Source organism: Bufo bufo, chromosome 8 (genome assembly GCF_905171765.1).
Source record: "Bufo bufo chromosome 8, aBufBuf1.1, whole genome shotgun sequence".
Taxonomy (NCBI): Eukaryota; Metazoa; Chordata; class Amphibia; order Anura; family Bufonidae; genus Bufo; species Bufo bufo.
In genome coordinates, this window is record NC_053396.1 from 63914268 (window position 1) to 63937787 (window position 23520).

Below are 23520 nucleotides of genomic sequence, written 5' to 3' on the forward strand. Positions count from 1 at the left end.
GGAACTGCCTGACTGAGACCACATTGGCACTGATATGTTAAAATCTGAGTCTCTCAGCCAATATATTTTGATCAAAACATATGTTTGCATCTCTTATATCAGTGCATTATTTTCTGTGATTCTTTTATAAATGTAGCCATGCACATCCACATATTTAGATATATCGTGCAGGATGTTTTGTATCTTTTTCTCGTTATTTTAGCTTTGCTGTTAACCCTTGCTGTGTTACAGGAAAACATTGATTAACTTTGTTGCAGACTTTAATTTTAAATTTCATCTCTATTTTGCTTTAATTCTTGTTGAACACCTAAAGGGTTAACAACGTTTCTAAATTCATGTTTTAAATAAAAAACTTAAAGGGTGCAGGTTTTTAAAATGGTGTAATTTATGGGTTGCTTCTCTTATGTAAGCAACTCAAAGTCACTTTGGATTGTAGAGTTTCAGAATTTTTATTACATTCTATTTACAAGGAAAACACAGACCACATTATTACAATTAGATTTATCTTTTACTGGTAACGGATAAAAAATTTTTTTTAACATAGTTGTCTGTACAAACTCAAAGTAATCATCATAAGTTCAGGGTCTCCCGATTTAATATTAAGTGCTTTCTCAAAACAGAGTAAAGCTTCTTTCACATGTCCGCCATCTTTAAGCTCCTTGCCACGTTTCACCAGAATGGAGTAGTCATCTTCTTGACTAGACCCTTTACTTTGATACATTTCTGCAGCCAAGTAGTCAACTTGCTCATCAGAGAGCAGTTCCACTTCACCAGTAGACTCTGTTATCTCTTCATTTGAAGAGAATTTTATAGCAAAGCTATCATGTTCATAATTCTCTTCTGATGTTGCTAAACTGTCCTCCAGGACGAAAATTTCTCCCATTGGCTTCTCTTCTGTATGTTCATGTTCTTCATCATCACCCTCTTGCGCTTCATTTGCTAGCAATTCTTCCTCCTCCCCTTGGTCACTGACTTCGTCATCTCCATCATTAATATCTTCTTGAATGTCTGTAGCTTCTTCTACAGCTACATGAATTAGAGATCTTCTTGAGGCAATAGATTTGCGCCTTCCTAAACTGCTCCTTTGAGGAAACAGATTGTCGGACCAACATTTCTCTAACTTTGGAGTTGACACACTCATCACTTTGACAGAAGGGCTATTGAAAGGTGAAAACTCCCTCTCATTTTCTTCATTTAGAAACACTGAGCTCTCTGTTTCACTTTCAGAACAGATTCTCCTGGTACCTTTACGATTGGTGGCAAAAAGAATCTCCTCTTCATCACTCTCCTCTGCATCAATTCTACTAACTTCTCCAGTGCTATTTTCCAGACAAGAGTTTAATATATCCATTTCATTCTGAAAAGTTTCTGCAACTTCAGCACAACCTTCAAGTTTGTACTTTGAATCCTCCTTGTTTACACTTCTATTTCTACTTTTTCTTTCAAGTTCCATAGAACATTCAAAGCAGTTATCTTTTTGGCTCATATTTTCCAAAGAATCATCCAGTATTAGTAGAACTTCCTTTGCTGGAGCAATGGAGGTTTCCATTTCATGCACTGATGCAAAATGATCATCCATTGAATCTTCTAGAACTAAATTAAAGTCACATTGAAATTGGGACTTTGATAGAGGGGAACTGGTGTCTTCATTGAGACTTATATTTTCTTTAATGCATGGTTGTTCACATTCTGCTGCTTTGATAACAAAAGATGGCAAACTGTTTGAACTTTTGATGCCCAAACTGTTAACCGGTAAAGCTGCTGAAACAATGTTTTCCATTCCAGAATATCCATTTATTAGAGAACTTCCAAACACCTGCAAAAAAAAAGAAAAGAAAAAAGTTATTTAATCATGGTCCTTACTAAATCCAACAGGTGTCTACTTTTAAAGATTGGAGTCTGGAAGGAAGTCTCTCACAAAGTTACAATTGAATCCATTATCACATTCTAAAACACATATCTTGCCTGAGATGCCATAAGAACAGTTCTAAAGGTTTGCTGTAGAGCAGAAACATATATAAGAAGCCTGGGTCACTTTCAGTAGTATGATCCCATCTGTAGATCATTGTAATCTTAAGATCCTTGTACAGGAGCAGTTGACTGAGCGAATGAATATTCATCCCCAATCATTTTGGCTCAAGCATGCCCAGGGATCAGTCTGGCAAACACTTTTGTGCTAATCATATTATTTATGCGTGCATATTTAATAAAATAAAAAAATCTGATTCGCAGGCAGCATATCCCTTATGTACAGCAGACAAGGAAACTAATGGTCTGAATGATGGTAATAACAATGAGAGGTCTTTTGTGGGTGACTGCAATAAAGTGGTTAATGACACCCAAAGTGCTCCTGTGCCAAGAACACTTGAATTGCTGTACATACTGTGACATGATCAAAGTGGATTCCCAGTGACTCAATTGGAGACTGGGGAAACAGTCAGTTTTGAAGAGCTGCAAAGGACCACAGGTCTGTCTGTTTAGTAAGCCTGTACACACACATTAAATAAAAATAACCACATATTAGTTATCCACATAAAAATAATGACCCGATTAATTCATTAGGTCATATAGTTTGTTTCCACAGCAAAAAAAATAAAAAAATCACAAATTAATCTAATTCATATGTACCCCTGAACAACTCCACAAAATTAAATTCCGCCTGCACAAAACAAGGCCAACGTCAACCTTTTGAGCTCTTTTACTTAGCAATTACCCTTCCCATCTCCCCCAAAGTTGTCGTCTCCACTGCACTGGCTCTTCTGCGTGGGTCCCAACATGAAAAGAAACGGCCACATCTGGTCGGTGTTGGGGGTAAGAGCCCGCAGCAAGTGCTAAAAGAGAATGCGGCTTCAGGGGAGCAAAGGAGCGCAAGTGCTATGCAAAAGTGCTTCCCTCCACTTGTTAGCGCCATACATATGAGACAAAATGACGGGCACTGGACCAAAAAAAAAAGGACAAGTAATATCTTGGTGCAGTCACAGCTATATACCGCAGCTGCATGAAAAGCAGCAATAGTCTTCCATTGAAAACAACGGGAGGCAGATTCCATGTGGTTACCAGTGGATTTTTGGCATAAAATCCATGCCAAATTATGCCAGCAAAAAACTCAGTGTGAATGTGCCTAAGCGTGATCACACATAGTTCTTTGTGGAAGTTTTTGTTTTTAAGAGCCAAATCCAGAAGAGGGTTGGAAAGGAATCAGAAATAAAATTTATCCTGGATCCAATTTTGACTTAAACTGCATTAAAAACAGACACAAAAAACTGACACTAGCCTTAAACCAGGAACACAATCTTGTAGGGCTATGGGTACTTTCACACTTGCGGCAGGACGGATCCGAAAGGCTGTTCACCCTGTCGGATCCGTCCTTCCGCTACTTTGCCGTGCCGCCGCTCCGTCCCCATTGACTATAATGGGGACGGGGCGGAGCTCCGGCGCAGTACAGCAGTTCGCGGGGAGAGGCCGCCGGACTAAAAAGTCAAACATGCAGGACTTTTAATGCGTCAATAGGGACTGCGCGGCGGTCCAGCAAAATAGCGGAAGGACGGATCCGACAGGGTGAACAGCCTGTCGGATCCGTCCTGCCGCAAGTGAGAAAGTACCCTAACTAAGCTGAATGTTAAGTGCACTGAGAGTAGACCCAAGGCAGTCTGTGCACACTTGCTCATCCTGCTTAATATGTCAGCCCCTCCTTTATTCACTGACAAGGACAGATGAGATGCCTATGCAGGAATTTGGCTTGGTCAATCAAGGAGAGGGAGGAGCTCAAGTGTGCACAGAGTGGCATGAGCCTGAAGTTGGTGCACATAACTGGTCATATGCATATGAATTAAACCCAGAATGAAGCGGATTGCCAAAAGATATTTAGCTGAGCCAGCCCTACAAAGCAATGGTTCGTTTAACAGTGAATTTTCTGGTGACCTGATCCCTTTAAGACTAACTTCACACAAGCATATTCAATCAAGGAATCAATCCAGTGAGCTGTAGGCGCTAAAGGGATTAGGGCTGTAGCCATCAACTATTTTGAGTACTCTAATAACAAAAAGACTAATATAAAAAATACATTTCTTTATAAAAACTCATCAGCCCCCCCCACCCTTGTGCCATCAGCTTCCCCACCATGCCATCAGGTTCCCTCAACACCATCAGATGCCACCCCCCCCCCCACCTAGCCATGTTCCCAGCGCTAGTACTTACCTTTGCTGTAGGGGTGCCACTCCACAGCTCCATCATCTTCTCTGCACGCTGCACTGTCCTGATGTCACACAGCATCTGGTCATAGTGCGCGCTTACGTGCATCATGACATGACGATGTGTCAGGATACAGTACAGTCACAGTGCAGCGCCGGCGAGTGACCATGGAGCTGTAATAGCAAGCGCTTCGCTCCCACTCAGTGGTCACATGACACAAACGAATACTTGATGCAAAAAATTTGCATCGAACATTTTTGTGTGTCGAATTACTTGATTCAATCGAGTAATCGTTTCAGCCCTAAAAGGGATCAGTCAGGATTTTGACACAGATAGCCAATCCTCTGGACAGTTTATCAACATCAGACTGCCCATAACCCCTCTAATCAGATGTTTCGGGTAGCTCTGGCATCCGTACACAGTCCCATCCATAGTGTAGTGGATGGAGCGGATAACTGCAGCACTGTTCCTATTAATTTTAGTGGGAGCAGGACTGCAATTACCAGCTCCATCCACTACACAATGGGTTAAGCAGTGTAGTTCCAGTGCCTACTTATGGCAATGGGCATCGGCAAGGGTCTAGGGTGTCTGACTGGGACTAGGCCATCAATAAAAAAATACTGGACAAACCCTTTAAAAAAGGTAGGGAAGGGAGAGCAGCGCTTCATAGGCAAGACCGCTAAACAAGTGGTCAGTAAGCTAAATTGTAGGTTCTCACCTGAATGGGTTGTGCTGGGAGCTCAGCACTCAAAGTGGAGTGTAGTTGGTGTAGCAGACACTGGTGCTGCTTGGCTTGTCCCTTCAGGCAATGCATGCAAGTAGCAGAGATTAGAGAGAAAGATGCAGGATGAGCAGCAGGCTTGATTAATTTTGAATGTATCTTTAATGAAAATTTTTGTGTTACAGGTGAAATGTTTCGGGCCGGACCTGCCCCTTCATCAGAACAAGAAACAGTATGTTTACAAAAGGTGAGTACATGCATTAAATGGGTGTTCTAGCAGGAAGACCGTAAAGGGAAGGGGACATGCAAAGGAGGGTGAGTGAATAAATACATAAATCATTAAGTAAAAAGACATTGTTAGTCATACATAAAAGGGATTCTCTCATGACTAATATAAAACATGAAAATCAGACATCAAATAGCACATGGCAGTCTTTCTAACAAAGCTAGAACCAGCCCTGTACCTGACGTGAATCCAGAGATTCATTTCTATGCTAGATTTATATCAAGCTGGCCGCTCAAGGGGAGTGTCTTTTCTATTGGAGCTGTCCATCACAGCTCAGGAGGCAGTTGAAGGATGAGACTGAGCATGTGCGGCCATCTCAGTGAGTCGGAGAAATAAATAAAAAGAACGAACAGAAGATGGCACTATACAGATACATTATGTATGCTATCGAATAACTCAGTGGCTAATTACATGCAATTACAAAAGAATTCCGATCCAGGTGCTGATTTGAAAACTGTGGAATATTTGTCCTTTAAGAAAAATCTGGTAACAAAGCTTAAAATTAGTATTACATGATTAAAACATGTAAACTTAACAGACAAAATTAAATTAAATTGCAAATACACATTTATTCTAGGGGATATTCACTAATGGCACTGTCATTCTTAAAATTGGCCACTGGAGGTCAGTAAAGTCCTATATGGGGAAAAAGTAAAATATAAAGCAAGTATGGCAACGCTGTGTTTTATAGAAATGTATTATAAAACACTGTTTCAGCTATGTCGTTCAGGCCATGTGGGCTGTTAGAGGCTATTTTATACAAAACAGAAAATGTATCTGCACCCAAGAACCTCAAAATGGATTATAATCATGTAAAAGGTAAGACAATCAATTGGAAGGAGGGTTATACACTTAGGATAACTTTTTGGGGATCGAAGTGCAATGCTTAAAAAGCCCTAGTTTCAAAATACTTTTTCATGGCGGTACTGACTGATGTGATTATGGAGTTTTTGTATGGTGCAGCCAATGTACTGCATGCCACATGTACACTGGATGAGATAAATGATGTAGTCTATTACAATTAAGATGGGTCTTAATCTCAAAGGACTTACTGTAGGTGGTAGAGGAAAATTGATGTTAGGGTACTTTCACACTAGCGGCAGGACAGATCCGACAGGCTGTTCACCCTGTCAGATCAGTCCTGCCGCTATTTTGCCGTGCCGCCGCTCCGTCCCCATTGGCTATAATGGGGACGGTGTGGAGCTCCGGGGCAGCACGGCAGTTCGTGGTGAGGTCGCCGGACTACAAAGTCGGACATGCAGTAGTTTTAGTCCTGCGGCCTTTCACCGTGCTACGCCGGAGCTCCGCCCCCGTCCCCATTATAGTCAGTGGGGACGGAGCGGCTGTCCGGCGAAATAGGACAGGATCCGTCCTGACGCTAGTATGAAAGTAGCCTTATGTGCAATGGTTGAGCAGCAAAGGCACCTTGTAGAGCAGCAGTGAAAACGGTCCTGATTTTGTGTTCTGGATGGTTTGTGCTGTTTCAAGCAGCTAGGGGCTAAAATGTTTTTAACAGTAGGGGCCCCTCGAAAAGTGATTCCTAGGTGTCTGGGGAGTATCTAGCCGAGGTGTTGGGTCTTGTAATAAAATATGCCAGTGTTTTTCTAGGATAGAGTACATTGCGATGGGTGGCAGAATAAGTAGTGATGAAGTTACATCTGAAGTTATCTTCACTATGTGTTCCCATTGGTATGAGGTACGTTCTAGTGCATCATTGATCAGTTTCTTGAAGTAACCTTTTTAAGGAACTTCTAGTTTCTTGAATTGTGATAGGAAAGTGGACTCTTCAGTGCAATTTTTACAGATGTTTAAACTGACTGTATGGAATGTTAAGCCATTTTTGTAGTGATTACTAGTATAATGAATATAACTGTTGCTATCAACTGTTCTAAAGTGTGCAGGTGTCACAAAGTGTGTATTGTTATGGAAGATTGCATTTTTAGATATAACCTTCTGTGTCTGGTTAAAATCTATTAATAAAGAAATGCCCCAGAAACTAAAGCATTTCCAAGAAACTAGAGAAGAGGTTCCTTGAAAAAGGTCCCCCAATGAAACTAATCAATTATGCACTCGAACGTAGCAAAGTCCTCAGTCAGGCACAGTATTTAATACCAAAGTGGACACAAAGTAAACATTATTTCAGACTTAACCACTTCATCACTACTTATTCTGGCATCCATCACAAGGTATCCTCTATCCTACAAAAACATTGCCATATTCAATTCCCAAGACCCACTCCTCAGCAAGAAACTCCCCAGACACCTAGGAACCACCTTCCGAAGGGCTCCTACCGGTCAAAACATTTTAGCCCCTAGCAGCTTGAATCATCAGAAATTATTCAATAAAGATGAACCATCCAGAACACAAAATCCGGACAGCTTTGCTGCGGCACTAAAAAGGTGCCTTTGCTGCCAAACCATTGCATATAACATCTTTACATTCTTCTCTACCAGTTACAGTATGTCCTTTGAGATCAAGGCCCATCTTAACTGTGAAACAGACTACATAATTTATTTTATCCAGTGTACCACTACAACATAGTTTTTTTTAAACAAAGGATTTCTAACATTACACTTCGAACCACAAAAATGATCTTAAGTGTACAACTGTCATTCCAATTGATTGCAGACCTTTACATACTTAATCGTTTTGAAGTTCTTCAGTCCAGAGAACTTTTTTGGATGTATATATAGGTTCCATCACGGATTGAACAGAATAGCTAGCATTTCTATAAAACATTACCATACTACCATTACCATACTACCATACTAATATTTAACTTTTTCCTATACAGGACTCTAGTGGCCAGTTTTAGGAATGACACCACCACCAGTCAGTATCCCCAAGAATAAATTTGTACACACAATTTCATTTTAGGTCTGTTGAAATAATTTTTAGCTGTTACCAGATTTTTCTTAGGAATGACTATTTCTTTATACAAAATTATTTATGCATTCATCCTCATTTGCATATCCCCAACCCTTTACTGTCTACCTGCCAGAACACTGATTTAATGCATGTACTTCCCTTTGTAAATATACTCTCGGTCTGGTGAAGGGTCTGGTCTGGCCCTGAAAAGCGTCAACTGTTTAAAATAAATAATTCAATAAAGATACCTTTAAAAAAAAAAAAAGTAGACAAGCAGTATACTGGCATGTCACCACAGTAGTTTGTGAACAAGCAGCAACAAGGAGAGTATAATGCAGTTTTATTTCCGCCAATTTAGGTGAATCTCAGAGGTTTTTAATTACTATGGACAACCACTTTAACCGCCTCCGGACCGCCTAACGCAGGATTGCGTTCCGGAGGCGGTCGATTCATTCCTCCTAGACGCGCCATCTCGCGAGACGCGAGATTTCCTAGGAGCGCGCGTTCACAGGAACTGCAGGTAAACTAGCTGCTCTACAGCCTGCCAGTGGCGATCATTTGCTGGCAGGCTGTAGATCTGATTTTTTTAACCCCTGAAAAGGTATATTAGACGCTGTTTTGTTAACAGCGTCTAATATACCTGCTACCTGGTTCTCTGGTGGTCCCTTTTGCTTGGATCGACCAGAGGACACAGGCAGCTCTGTAAAGTAGCACCAAACACCACTACACTCCCCCCTGTCACTTATTAACTCCTGATCACTCCATATTAGACTCCCTGATCACCCCCCTGTAAGGCTCCATTCAGACGTCCGTATGTGTTTTGCGGATCGGATCCGCAAAACACATACGGACGTCTGAATGGAGCCTTACAGTGCGGTGATCACCCCATATAGACTCCCTGATCACCCCCTGTAAGGCTCCATTCAGACGCCCGTATGCGTTTTGCGGACAAAACACGGACACCGCGGATCCGAAAAACACGGACACCGGCAACGTGCTTTCCGCATTTTGCGGATCCGCATATTGCCAGAACTATATAGAAAAAGCATTTTCTTGTCCGCAATTGCGGACAAGAATAGGACATGTTCTATAGGCTCTACAAAAAACGCAGTGTTCGCCCGATCAGGCCTGATAAAAAGATCACTTTTGAGGGGCATGGCGAGTTCATAGAAGATTTTTTTTTTTTTTTGTCACAAGTTAGCGGAAATTTTTTACAGTTTTTTCTTACAAAGTCTCATATTCCACTAACTTGTGACAAAAAATAAAATCTCACATGAACTCACCATACCCCTCACGGAATCCAAATGCGTAAATTTTTTTTGACATTTATATTCCAGACTTCTTCTCACGCTTTAGGGCCCCTAAAATGCCAGGGCAGTATAAATACCCCACATGTGACCCCATTTTAGAAAGACGACACCCCAAGGTATTTCGTGAGGGGCATGTCGAGTTCATGTAAAAAAAAAAATTTTTGTCACAAGTTAGCGGAAAGGGAGACTTTGTAAGAGAAAAAAATAAATAAAAATAGAAAAAATAATTTTCCGCTAACTTGTGCCAAAAAAATAAATATTCTAGGAACTCGCCATGCCCCTCACGGAATACCATGCGGTGTCTTCTTTCCAAAATGGGGTCACTTGTGGGGTATTTATACTGCCCTGGCATTTTAGGGGACCTAAAGCGTGAGAAGTAGTTTGGAATCCAAATGCGTAAATATGCCCTCCTAAAAGGTGCTCTTTAGAATTTGGGCCCCTTTGCGCACCTAGGCTGCAAAAAAGTGTCACACATGTGGTATCGCCGTACTCAGGAGAAGTTGGGCAATGTGTTTTGGGGTGTCTTTTTACATATACCCATGCTGGCGGCCATCTAGCAACCCATGTCCTCAGCTCTATACCCAAAATCCCAGTGACAGGTTCCCTTTAAGGTTTAAAAGGATGCGGATATTATAAAGGAAAATAAAGTGACAGAAGAAAACACCATCCTGGTAGCACTCACAATACAGGGGTATATAGTATTTGTACAATAATGTAAATACATATTAAAACATGATGCAGCAGATAGTGATCTATAGTTACATAAACAATTATACATAAAGGATACTGGCAACCGGAGTATCAAAAGACAATCACATCTCATATTGACCAGAATATCCACAACATGCTGCATCAAAATAACTCCCCTAAGGCCTCTTTCAGACGGGCGTTGCGGGAAAAGGTGCGGGTGCGTTGCGGGAACATGCACGATTTTTCCGCGCGAGTGCAAAACATTGTAATGCGTTTTGCACTCGCGTGAGAAAAATAGTGCATGTTTGGTACCCAAACCCGAACTTCTTCACAGAAGTTTGGGCTTGGGATCGGTGTTCTGTAGATTGCAATTATTTTCCCTTATAACATGGTTATAAGGGAAAATAATAGCATTCTGAATACAGAATGCATAGTAAAATAGCGCTGGAGGGGTTAATTTTTTTTTTAACTCACCTTAATCCACTTGATCGCGCAGCCGGCATCTCCTTCTGTCTTCATCTTAGCTGTGTGCAGTAACAGGACCTGTGGTGATGTCACTCCAGTCATCACATGATCTTTTACCATGGTGATGGATCATGTGATGGACCATGTGATGACCGGAGTGACATCACCACAGGTCCTGTTACTGCACACAGCTAAGATGAAGACAGAAGGAGATGCCGGCTGCGCGATCAAGTGGATTAAGGTGAGTTTAAAAAAAAATTACCCCCTCCAGCGCTATTTTACTATGCATTCTGTATTCAGAATGCTATTATTTTCCCTTATAACCCGATTGTCTCCTAGCAACCGTGCGTGAAAAATCGCACCACATCCGCACTTGCTTGCGATTTTCACGCAACCCCATTCATTTCTATGGGGCCTGCGTTACGTGAAAAACGCAGAATATAGAGCATGCTGCGATTTTCACGCAACGCATCAAGTGATGCGTGAAAATCACCGCTCATGTGAACAGCCCCATAGAAATGAATGGGTCGGGATTCAGTACGGGTGCAATGCGTTCAACTCACACATCGCATCCGCGCGGAATACTCGGCAGAGTGAAAGGGGCCGTGCAAACCAGGATGGGGCTACCCCGACGTGCGTTTCGGTGTGACGGATTAAGGCACGCAGAAACCCGTGTCGGGATAGCGCCATCCTTGTTTGCACGCACCCTTAGGGGAGTTCTTTTGATGCAGCATATTGTGGATATTCTGGTCAATATGAGATGCGATTGTCTTTTGATACTCCGATTGCCAGTATCCTTTATTTATGTATAATGTATTATGACAATCATAAATTTTAGTCAATATATTAAACTATTTATGAAAAATTTTCCGAAATACAACCTGTACGACGGGCCACAGAAGAAAGGCAGCGGGAGATCAATAAGTGGCTCAAGAACTGGTGTAGGAAGGAGGGGTTTGGGTTCCTGGGCCGACTTCTCTATCGGCTACAGGCTCTATCGTAGGGACGGGCTGCACCTAAATGGGAAGGGGCAGCTGTGTTGGGGGAAGAAGATGGCTAGAAGGTTGGAGGAGTGTTTAAACTAGGGACTGGGGGGGAGGGAAATTACATTATAGGAGGGGAAGATAGTGCAGATAGAGACCAGGGGCAAGGTAGTGGGACTGGGGGAGGAATGGAAGGAGGGACTAGAACAGTTCAGAAGGAAAGGTGTAGGGTAAACAATATACATAAACCTCTCAAATGTATGTATACTAATGCCAGAAGCCTGACTAATTAACCTGGGGAACTGGAATTAGTGATGTGTGAGGAGAACTATGACATAGTGGGAATAACTGAGACATGGCTGGATGATAGCTATGACTGGGCAGTAAAGGCTACTTTCACACTAGCGTTCGGGGCTCCGCTTGTGAGTTCCGTTTGAAGGCACTCACAAGCGGCCCCGAACGGATCCGTCCAGCCCTAATGCATTCTGAGTGGACACAGATCCGCTCAGAATGCATCAGTTTGGCACCGTTTGTCTTCCACTCAGCAGGCGGACCCCTGAACGCAGCTTGCAGCGTTCGGGTGTCCGCCTGGCCGTGCGGAGGCAAACGGATCCGTCTGAAGTTGACACAATATGGCTCAATTTTCAAACGGATCCGTCCCCCATTGACTTTCAATGTAAAGTCAAAACGGATCCGTTTGCATTATCATGAACAAAAAAATATATATATATATATATATATATATATATATATATATATATATATATTTTTTTTTTGTTCATGGTAATGCAAACGGATCCGTTCTGAACGGATCTAAGCGTTTGCATTATAGGTGCGGATCCGTCTGTGCAGATACCAGACGGATCCAAACCTAACGCAGGTGTGAAAGTAGCCTAATGTACAAGGTTACAGTCTGTTTAGAAAGGATCGTCAAAACCGGAGAGTCTGCCTTTATGTAAAGTCCTGTCTAAAGCCCACACTCTGGGAAGATACAAGTGAGGGACAAAAGCATGTGGAGTCACTGTGGGTAGAGATACATGGAGCTAAAAACAATAATAAATTACTAATAGGAGTTTACTATAAACCACCCAATATACCAGAGTCTACAGAAAATCTACTACTAAACGAGATGGCAAATCATAATTAAGGTCGTTATTATGGGGGACTATGGGGGACTTCAACTACCCAGATATAGACTGGGAAACTGAAACTTGTATATCTCATAAAGGAAACAGATTCTTGACAATAACCAAAAGACAATTACCTCTCCCAACTGGTTCAGGACCCGACTAGAGGGACGGCCATACTGGACTTAGTATTAACCAATGGGCCTGACAGAACAACAGATGTGCAGGTTGGGGGACACCTAGGAAATAGTGACCATAAAGTAATAACCTTCCAATTATCATTCAAAAGAGCATTTCTACAGGGAGGAACAAAAATACCAAACGTCAAAAAAGCTAAATTTAGCCAACTAAGAGAGGCCATAGGCCTAACTAACTGGGACAAAGTCCTCAAAAATAAAAATACAGCCACAAAATGGAATATCCTTAACCCCTTAAGGACTCAGCCCTATTTCACCTTAAGGACTTGGCCATTTTTTGCAAATCTAACCAGTGTCACTTTAAGTGCTGATAACTCTAAAACGCTTTGACTTACCCAGGCCGTTCTGATATTGTTTTTTCGTCACATATTGTACTTCATGACACTGCTAAAATTGGGTCAAAAAAGTTAATTTTTTTGCATAAAAAAATACCAGATTTACCAAAAATTTTGAAAAATTTGCAAATTTCAAAGTTTCAGTTTCTCTACTTCTGTAATACATAGTAATACCCCCAAAAATTGTGATGACTTTACATTCTCCATGTCTACTTCATGTTTGTAGCATTTTGGGAATGATATTTTATTTTTTGGGGATGTTACAAGGCTTAGAAGAAGTTTAGAAGCAAATCTTGAAATTTTTCAGAAATGTACAAAAACCCAATTTTTAGGGACCACTACAGCTCTGAAGTCACTTTGTGAGGCTTATATAATAGAAACCGCCCAAAAATGACCCCATTCTATAAACTACACCCCTCAAGGTATTCAAAACAGATTATCTTAAGTAGGGTCTCCTTTTTTGAGGGATGAGATGACGGTTTGATTGGCACTATTTTGGGGTGCATATGACCCTTTTGATCGCTTGCTATTACACTTTTTGTGACGTAAGATGACAAAAAAATGGCTTTTTTTTTTTACACAGTTTTTATTTTGGTCACCTGAGGGGTTAGGTCATGTGATATTTTTATAGAGCCGGTCGATACGGACGCGGCGATACCTAATATGTATACTTTTTTTTATTTATTTAAGTTTTACACAATGATTTCATTTTTGAAACAAAAAAAATCATGTTTTAGTGTTTCCATAGTCTGAGAGCCATAGTTTTTTCAGTTTTTGGGCGATTATCTTGGGTAGGGTATGATTTTTGCGGGATGAGATGATGGTTTGATTGGTACTATTTTGGCGTACATGTGACTTTTTTGATCACTTTTATTACCTTTTTTGGGAAGTAAGGTGGGCAAAATTTCAATTTCCTAATAGTTTTTATTTTTTTGGCGTTCACCGTGCAGGGAAAGTAACATGACCGTTTTATAGATCAGGTCGTTACGGACGCGGCGATACCAAACAAGTGTAGGGAATTTTTTTTTTTCATTTTTAATCAGTGATAAATGTGTTTTTTGATTTTTACTTTTTTTTCGACCCAGACCCACTTGGTTCTTGAAGATCTAGTGGGTCTGATGTCTGTATAATATAGTACAGTACACTATATAGTGTTTTGTACTGTATTTTACTTACACTTTGTCTGAACAGATCTCTGCCTTTAGCACAGATCTGTTCAGCACCATGGACAGCAGGATGCCTGAGACTGCGTCCTGTTGCCATGGGAACCTTCCCCGTCTGCTCAGTTGTGGTCAGAACTTCGCAGACGGGGAAGGGTAAGGACGGGGCTGTCTGGGAGCTCTCTCCCTCTCCATCGGGGGGCTGCAAAGGCACTGCAGCCCCCCGATGGGAGAGGGAGGGAGCTCCCTCTTACTGTAAACTTTTTCCATACAGCGGTCCGTACGGACCGCGGTATGGAAAGGGTTAAACGGCTGACATCTGCACAGATGTCAGCCGTTTATACCAGGGTGTCAGCAATGTGCTGACACCCTGGTATACCCACTGGCCACCAACGAATTTTCAAGAGGAGGCGGGCGGGTGCCTCCCGCACCGCCCCCAACCCCCCTGCAAAAAATGCGGGGATCAGAAACTGCAGAAAGCGCAGCAAACCGCAGTTCTGAATTGACCTGCGGTTTGCGGCGATCGCCGATAGGGGGGGGTCACATGACCCCCCCCCTTGGCGTTGTGACAGGATTCCGGCTGAATGATTTCAGCCGGCATCCCGTTCCCATTAACCCCCGGGGCACCGGAATCTTCATTTAAAGTTAGGACGTACCGGTATTCCCTGAGTCCTTAAGGGGTTAAAAATATCCAAAAATCTCATTGTGAGAGGTACATACCGTATGGGAATAAAAGGTTAGGGAACAAAAAGAAACCAATGTGGATAAATAGAACTGTAAAGAAAGCAATAAATGACAAAAAGAAAGCATATAAAACACTAAAACAGGAGGGTAGCACAGAAGCACTGAAAAACTAAAAGGAAAAAAATAGAATATGTAAAAAACAAATAAAAGCGGCCAAGATAGGAACCGAGAGATTAAATTGCCAAAGAGTAAAACTAACCCTAAAATGTTCTTCAATTATATAAATGTTAAAAAGTATAAATCTGAAGGTGTCGGCCCTTTAAAGAGTAATGAGGGGGGAGTCGCAGAGAGCGACGAGGAGAAAGCAAAGCTGTTAAATATTTTTTTTATCCAATGTATTCACTGAGGAAAATAAACTGTCAGATGAAATGCTGAATGTAAAAATAAATTCCCCATTAAAAGTGTCCTGTAGGACCCAGGAAGAAGTACAACAGCGACTTAAAAAGATTAAAATAGACAAAATCGGCAGGACCGGATGGCATACACCCCCGTATCCTAAGGGAATTAAGTATTGTCATAGCCAGACCCTTATTTCTGATATTTGCAGACTCTATACTGACAGGGAATGTCCCACAGGATTGGCGCATGGCAAATGTGGTGCCAATATTCAAAAAGGGTCCAAAAACAGAGCCTGGAAACTATAGGCCAGTAAGTTTAACATCTGTTGTGGGTAAACTGTTTGAAGGTTTTCTGAGAGATGCCATCTTAGAGCATCTCAACGGAAAAAAAGCAAATGACGCCATATCAGCATGGCTTCATGAGGGATCGGTCATGTCAAACTAATTTAATCAGTTTCTATGAGGTGGTAAGTTCTAGACTTGACAGCGGCGAATCAATGGATGTCGTATATCTGGAGATCTCCAAAACATTTGACACTGTACCACAAAAGGTTAGGATATAAAATGAGAATGCTCGGACTGGGAGAAAACGTCTGTATGTGGGTAAGTAACTGGCTGAGGGATAGAAAACAGAGGGTGGTTATTAGTGGTACACACTCAGATTGGGTCACTGTCACTAGTGGAGAACCTCAGGGGTCAGTATTGGGCCCTATACTCTTCAATATATTTAATCATGATCTTGTAGAAGGGTTGCACACTAAACTGTGTAAAGTAATTAACACTGAAGAGGACAGTATACTACTACAGAGGGATCTGGATAGATTGGAGGCTTGGGCAGATAAGTGGCAGATGAGGTTTAACACTGACAAATGTAAAGTTATGCACATGGGAAGGAAAAATGCAAGTCTCCCGTACATACTAAATGGTAAAACACTCGGTAACACTGTCATGGAAAAAGGATCTAGGAATTTTAATAAACAGAAAACTAAGCTGCAAAAACCAGTGTCAGGCAGCTGCTGCCAAGGCCAATAAGATAATGGGTTGCATCAAAAGGGGCATAGATGCCCGCGATGAGAACATAGTCCTACCACTTTACAAATCATTAGTCAGACCACACATGGAGTACTGTGTACAGTTCTGGGCTCCTGTAAACAAGGCAGACATAGAGCTGGAGAGGGTCCAGAGGAGGGCAACTGAAGTAATAACTGGAATGGGGCAACTACAGTACCCTGAAAGATCAAAATTAGGGTTATTCACTTTAGAAAAAAACGACTGAAGGGAGATCTAATTACTATGTATAAATATATCAGGAGTCAGTACAGAGAGCTATCCCATCATCTATTTATCCCCAGGACTAACTGTGACGAGGGGACATCCTCTGCGTCTAGAGGAAAGAAGGTTTGTACACAAACATAGAAGAGGATTCTTTGCGGTAAGAATAACCTCTGCCTGAGGAGGTGGTAATGGTGAGCACAATAAAGGAGTTCAAGAGGGGCCTGGATGTATTTCTGGAGTGTAATAATATTACAGGCTATAGCTACTAGAGAGGGGTCGTTGATCCAGGGAGTTATTCTGATTGCCTGATTAGGGGAATAAAAAATTCCTTCCCGACTCCAAAGTGAGGAAAATTGGCTTCTACCTCACAGGGTTTTTTGCCTTCCTCTGGATCAACTTGCAGGATGACAGACCGAACTGGATGGACAAATGTCTTTTTTTGGCCTTATGTACTAGGTTACTAAAAATCCCAAATTTGCGAATTTTTCAACATTTTTGGTAATCTTCAGAATTTCAATTTCTCGGCTTTTAAAACAGAAAGTGATACCCCGTAATATGTTTATTACTTAACATTCCCCATATGTTTACTTTATGTTAGCATCATTTTGTAAATGTCATCTTATTTTTTGGGGACGTTAGAAGGCTTAGAATTTTAGAAGCAATCCTATTTTATTTTTCAAAAACACACTTTTTAAGGACCAGTTCAGGTCTGAAGTCACTTTGTGGGGCTTACAAAGTGGATACCCCCATAAATGACCCCATTGTAGAAACTACACCCCTCAAGTTACTTAAAACTGATTTTACAAACTTTGTTAACCCTTTAGGTGTTCCACAAGAATTAAAGGAAAATAAAAAATGAAATTACTAAATTTCACTTTAGGTAGATTTTCCATTTTAATCAATTTTTTTCTTTAACACATGGAGGGTTAACAGCCAAACAAAACATTAATTATCCTGATTGAGGTTTACAGAAACACCCCACATGTGGTCGTAAACTGATGAAAGGGCGCACAGCAGGGCGCAGAAGGAAAGGACTGCCGCATGGTTTTTGGAAGGCAGATTTTGCTGAACTGGTTTTTAGAGGGCATGGTTTTTTGAAGCCCTTCCTGATGCACCCCTACAGTAGAAACTTCCAAAAGTGACCCCATTTTGGAAACTAGGGGATAAGGTGCCAGTTTTATTGGTACTATTTTGGGGTATATATGATTTTTAAATCACTCTATATTCGTTTTTTGTGAGACAAGGTAACCAAAAAATGGCTGTATTTTTTACAAGGTTCATCTGACAGGTTAGATCATGCGCTATTTTTATAGAGCAGGTCATTACGGACGTAGCAATACCTAATATGTATACTTTTTTCTTATTTAAGTTTTACACAATAGCATTTTTGAAACATTTATTTCACTTTAACACAATAATGGTAAAAAAAAAAAAAAAAAAAAGTGCGTCTCCATTGCCAGTCTTTTTTCTTTGGGCGATTGTCTTATGTAGGGGCTCTTTTGTGGAATGAGGTGACTGTTTTATTGGTACCATTTTGGGGGACATACAAATTGATCGCTTGGTGTTGCACTTTTTGTGATGTAAGGTGACAGTTTTTTTTTTTCTGTTTTTCTTTCAACAGTTTCTATATTTTTACGGCGTTTATCGGACAGGGTGGATCATGTGATATTTTTTATAGAGCCAGTCGTTACGGATGCGGCGACACCTAATGCGTGTGATTTTTTTCTATTTTTTCAATATAAAGTCAGGGGAAAGGGACGTCTCTTTTTACTTGGAAAAAAAAACTGACTTTTTTAAAACTATTTGTCCCACTCTGGGACTTTACTTTTGGGGGTATGATACCCTCTGCAATGCATTACAATACATCTGTATTGTAATGCATTGCCTGTTAGTGTATTACACTGAGTAATACACTAACAGGTTGCCTAGGAGACCCAGTTATCAGAGACTGCCCACAACCAAACCCCTTTAAGGATGCAGCCTAATTTGGTACTTAAGGCTTGGCAATTATTTCTTATTTCAAAAGCCATACCTTTTTAATTTTTCCTTAGACATAGCCATGTGAGGGCTTGTTTTATGTGGGTTAAGTCTTTGGGTCAAGTTCACCATGCAAGTTAAATAAGATTAATATACACATACACACACACACCTATATAGATATACACAGTATATATTAAAGGGAACCTGTCACCTGGATTTGGGGTATAGAGCTGAGGACATGGGTTGCTAGATGGCCGCTAGCACATCCACAATACCCAGTCCCCATAGCTCTGTGTGCTTTTATTGTGGAAAAAAACCGATTTGATCCATATGCAAATTAACAAAAGAGTCATATCTTACTTGTGTGACCAGAGAAGAGTCATATTTTCAAGCTCTGACTCATCTCAGGTTAATTTGCATATGTATCAAATCGGTTTTTTACACAATAAAAGCACGCAGAGCTATGGGGACTGGGTATTGCGGATGTGCTAGCGGCCATCTAGCAACCCATGTCCTCAGCTCTATGCACAAAATCCAGGCGACAGGTTCCCTTTAAGTGAAATTAGCAAAAGGGAGTTTTTTTTTTTTATTGCAGTCACTGTAAGGCCATTTTCACACTGGTGTTTATCTTTTCGGCAGACTGTTTAGGTAGGGGAACAGCCCGCTGGATTCATACTACAGTGTACACATGTGCGCTGCCAAAAGTCCGCCCGACCCCATTCATTATAATGGGGAGCGGCGAGATCTGGCCGCAGCACGGCAAATATGCTGAGGCGGCCAGACAAATACCACTGCCGGAAAAGAAAGGCCGGTGTAAAACTGGCCTAACAATATATTACATCCTGCCAGAGGCAGGATGCATTAGTAGCTAGGACATGGCAGGCCTGGGTCCCTTCTGAAAGCGCCTGGTTGCCATACCAAGTACTCAGAACCCTGCAATTGCATTTATGTGGAGCTGATCGGAAGACAGAGGGAGCTCCCTCCCTCCTTTTAACTGCTCAGATGTTGCGTTCACTATTGACTGAGGCCTTTGAAGAGATAAAACTCCTGGGATCAGAGTTCTCCTATCCCGGCAGTGAGTCCGGGTTGCCTGCTGTATAATACAGCAGACCCCGAGTACTTACAGCACAGTTCCAGCTCCTGTTCATTACTGTGAAATAGTATTACAGCAACAGAGCCTTAACTACCAGAGCGTTAAAGTGCCAACGTACAGGGACACTTTGAAGATTGTAAAAATTATCAAGTTACTTTTCAAAACAGTGTTCCAACAGCATTTGGGTGCTTACAATGTTGGAAGATGCTTTCGTAAATGTGACTGGATCTGAAATGTCTTCCTCACTGCATTCTTCAGTTATCAAGTGGTTTGTCTGGTCCACTGTCGCTTTTGGCAATTCATTTCTGTATGGAACATGGGTCAAATTCTCTTCAAAAGGCTCAATCACCAAACTGGTAGAGTGACTGTTTCCATTCTTTGAGGTTTCATAATTTAGAGGAGCTGGAGGTAGACTAGCAATTGAAGATGACAAACTGCTTATGTGTGAATTGACATTTGGTTGCTCCTTTTTAAATGAAACACTGGGAAGCGTTTCATCATCTGAATCTTCTATCACCAAACTAATCATCTGACAACTGACATTTGCAATGTCATGTTCAGCATTATCTACAATTTCAGGAAAGGCTTGTGGTTTATCATTAGAAATACTTCTGTGTTTAGGTTTTTCAGGGAAAATATTTGGTCTAAGCCACACCCCTTCCGAGTCCCTTTTTAAGTTTTCCATTAGCTGTTCATTCAGTTGAGACTCCATCTGTACTAGTTCGTGAGCCTTCTGAACTCTTTCTTCAATGTACTGACCATCATGTTCATTTTCATATTCGTTTTCCTCCTCTTGGGAGGGAATCTCATGTGAATAGAGGAGGTCATGATCAGAGATTCCAAAAATTGGTAAAGTATGAAGATAAGCTATGTGTTCATCTAGATTTGTATCAGTTTTCCTTTGAGAAGAATGCATGTTTTGGAGCTGAATCTGAGTGGAAGAGGTTTGAGTGTCTTCTAGAGAAAACAGCTCCTTTAATTCCTGCTTTGAGAAGTAACGGAAGGGGTTTTTCTTGTCACCAGTTGTTTGTCTTATCAAGGAGTCCTTAAAGATTTGCCTCCTATATATTTTTTCTTCTACTGTGCCACAGGTTATGAGTCGATAGATTACAACATTTGCTTGTTGTCCTATTCTGTAGGCTCTATCAACAGCTTGTGCATCAGTGGCTGGATTCCAGCTGGGGTCAAAAATAACAACCCGGTCAGCTGAAGTTAATGTTAATCCAACACCCCCAACTTGTGTTGTCAGCAGCAATACAGAGTAGCTGTTGCTAGTTTGGAAAATACTTATTCTTTTCTCACGATCTAAAAGAGAAACTGTCCCATCAATACGCATTATTTTAAATCCTCTGTTATTCAAGATGCGATCAATCATATCAAGCATTTTTCTTGACTGCGAGAAAACAAGAGTCCTGTGACCTTCTTCTTTCAGTCTATTAAGGAGCTCAATCAAAAGCACCAGCTTTCCAGACTCCTTTATAAGAGCCTCATCAGAAAGGTGATCAAATTTTGTAACAACTTCAATGTCATGCTCTTCAGTGCCATCTCCTTCCAAGCCAAGCTGAACACAGGCTCTAGCAGAAAGTAGTCTCGGATGATCACAAAGCTTCTTCAAAATGGTCAGCTCTGCTAGAGGGGACCTGGTTGTCATTAGCAATTCCTTAATTTGATCTAAAGATATAAATTTTCTATACACATCTTCCTGAATCGATGATAAATAGACCCATATTATGAAGTCATTCTTTCTTGTAAGGGAAGGCATTGTACATAATGTTCTATTTCGCTCAATGGTTGTCTGCTGCTCAAAAACCTTCTTATGCTGAACGTCACTCTTTGTACGCCTAAGAAAGTAAGGCTGAATAATTTTCATTAGGTTTTCGGATATTTTAAGACCAAGGGCTTTTTCACCTGGCGTTGCATCTTTCTCTCTAGCCCTAATTATTGGGTTTTCATATTCCATTTTAAAAGTCTTAGCTGTTCCCAGCAGTGTTCCTTGACATGCAAAATCATACAAGGCCCACATCTCACGTAGATTGTTTTGGATTGGCGTGCCTGTCAGAAGAATGCGATTCTTAGCAGGAATTGCAGAACAAGATTTTGCAGTCTTTGTGGATGAGGATTTAATTTTATGTGCTTCATCTAAGATGATGTAATCCCATACAAACTCTCGTCCATTGCATGTGGCAAGCTGTTGCCAATTATTAATCAACATTTGATAAGTGGTGATGAGAACTCCACCCTTTCTCTGGATTTTTTCTAGGTTTCTGCTTCGTTCCTTTTTGCTAGTGCCATGAAATTCACTCACTCTCATGCCTGGAGTCCACTTTTCAAATTCTTTAACCCAATTACTAATTAGAGTTGTTGGCATTATTAATAGTACGCTATTGGTCAATTCAGCATCAAACATTCCAGAAAGGAAGGCAATAACTTGGATAGTCTTTCCCAGCCCCATGTCATCTGCCAAAATACCGCCTTTTCTTCCATCTCTGTTTAGTCTGTACATAAATGCAACACCTTCTTTTTGGTGTTCGAATAGCTTGTTGTATAGTTCTTTATAGAGCATTAGCCCACTGCCTAACACATCTATAAACTCATCATCTTGCTCATTTTGGACATCAAGCTGCTGGAGAGCTTCTTCAAGCTTTGCTATGCGACCTTTAAGCTTTTCACTGGGGTGTATGGAGTCCGCTTTTTGAAAGAATTCTATTGACTTTAACAGGTTTCCATTTTTGGCTTCTTGCTTTGCTTTTTGAACACATCTGCAAAAAAAAAATAAAAAAAAATAATGAAATCAGTTTATCATTTTTGAAATTCATTATAAATAGAACTGGTACATTCTGCTCATTACAAACCACATTATATAGAAGAGCGGGTACTTTACTTTTCAATATACAATAAGTGGTTTTACAGTCTTGACCAACAGTTTTGCACCGGACAAGTAGAGTAGGGGAGAGGAAAAACTGCCTGCCTAGGTGGGGGGGGGGGGGGGGGGGGGGGGGTAAAGAAGAAAAACTGCCTGCCTAGTGGGGGGGGGGGGGGGGGGGGGGGGTAAAGAAGAAAAACTGCCTGCCTAGTGGGGGGGGGAGGGGTGAGAGTGTGAGTGAGTGAGTGTCAGGACCTGTACTTGGATACAGCAGGCTGGCGGCACTACATGGGACACAGAGATGCCGCCAGCCTGCAGGACACTTGGACGACGGCAGGGTGTGAGGAGTAACAACTGGGGGGGGGGGGGGGGGGGGGGGGAGCGGCGCTGTACTACAGTAATGCAGGCTGGCGGCACTATATGGCTTACAGAGATGCCACCAGCCTGCAGACAGTTACGGTACCGGTCCGGACACTCCAGGACCAGCTCACATGGAGATGATCAGGCGCAGCACTTGGTCATTAGTGAAACCGCTAGCCCGCTGCTTAGTGCCGCAATGTATGTACGGGCTGGCGGCTTCACTGAAGGGTACTGCGAGTGCTGCACGCCCGTTCTCCCATGGTTTTATGGCAGCTCAGGAGCAGTTAGTGAGAGCTCCTGAGCTGTATCAAGTTACACATTTGGGCCACATTAGTTTTATAAGACGCACCAACTTTTTCCCTCTACCCCTTTTCCCAAATTTACGGATAAAATATATAAACAAACAATCAATAAACATATCACATATTGCCACGTGCGAAAACTCCAAACTATTAAAATATAAAATAAAAATCTCCTATGCAGTGAGCGCCGTAACAGAAAAAAAAAATTTAATAAAAAAACTGCGTGATTCCC

At 41.4% G+C, this 23520-nt stretch overlaps 1 protein-coding gene across 1 annotated transcript in view; it reads right to left on the reverse strand.

Annotated features, from left to right (window-relative positions):
• Positions 1-535: 535 nt before the first annotated feature.
• Positions 536-23520, reverse strand: part of ERCC6L (ERCC excision repair 6 like, spindle assembly checkpoint helicase) — a 50147-nt gene continuing 27162 nt past the window's right edge. The window contains exons 2-3 of the mRNA XM_040406291.1: positions 19957-22522; positions 536-1816 (exon numbers count right to left, since the gene is read on the reverse strand). Coding sequence (XP_040262225.1) covers positions 536-1816; positions 19957-22522 — 3847 coding nt within the window. The remainder of the gene's footprint in view (positions 1817-19956; positions 22523-23520) is intronic.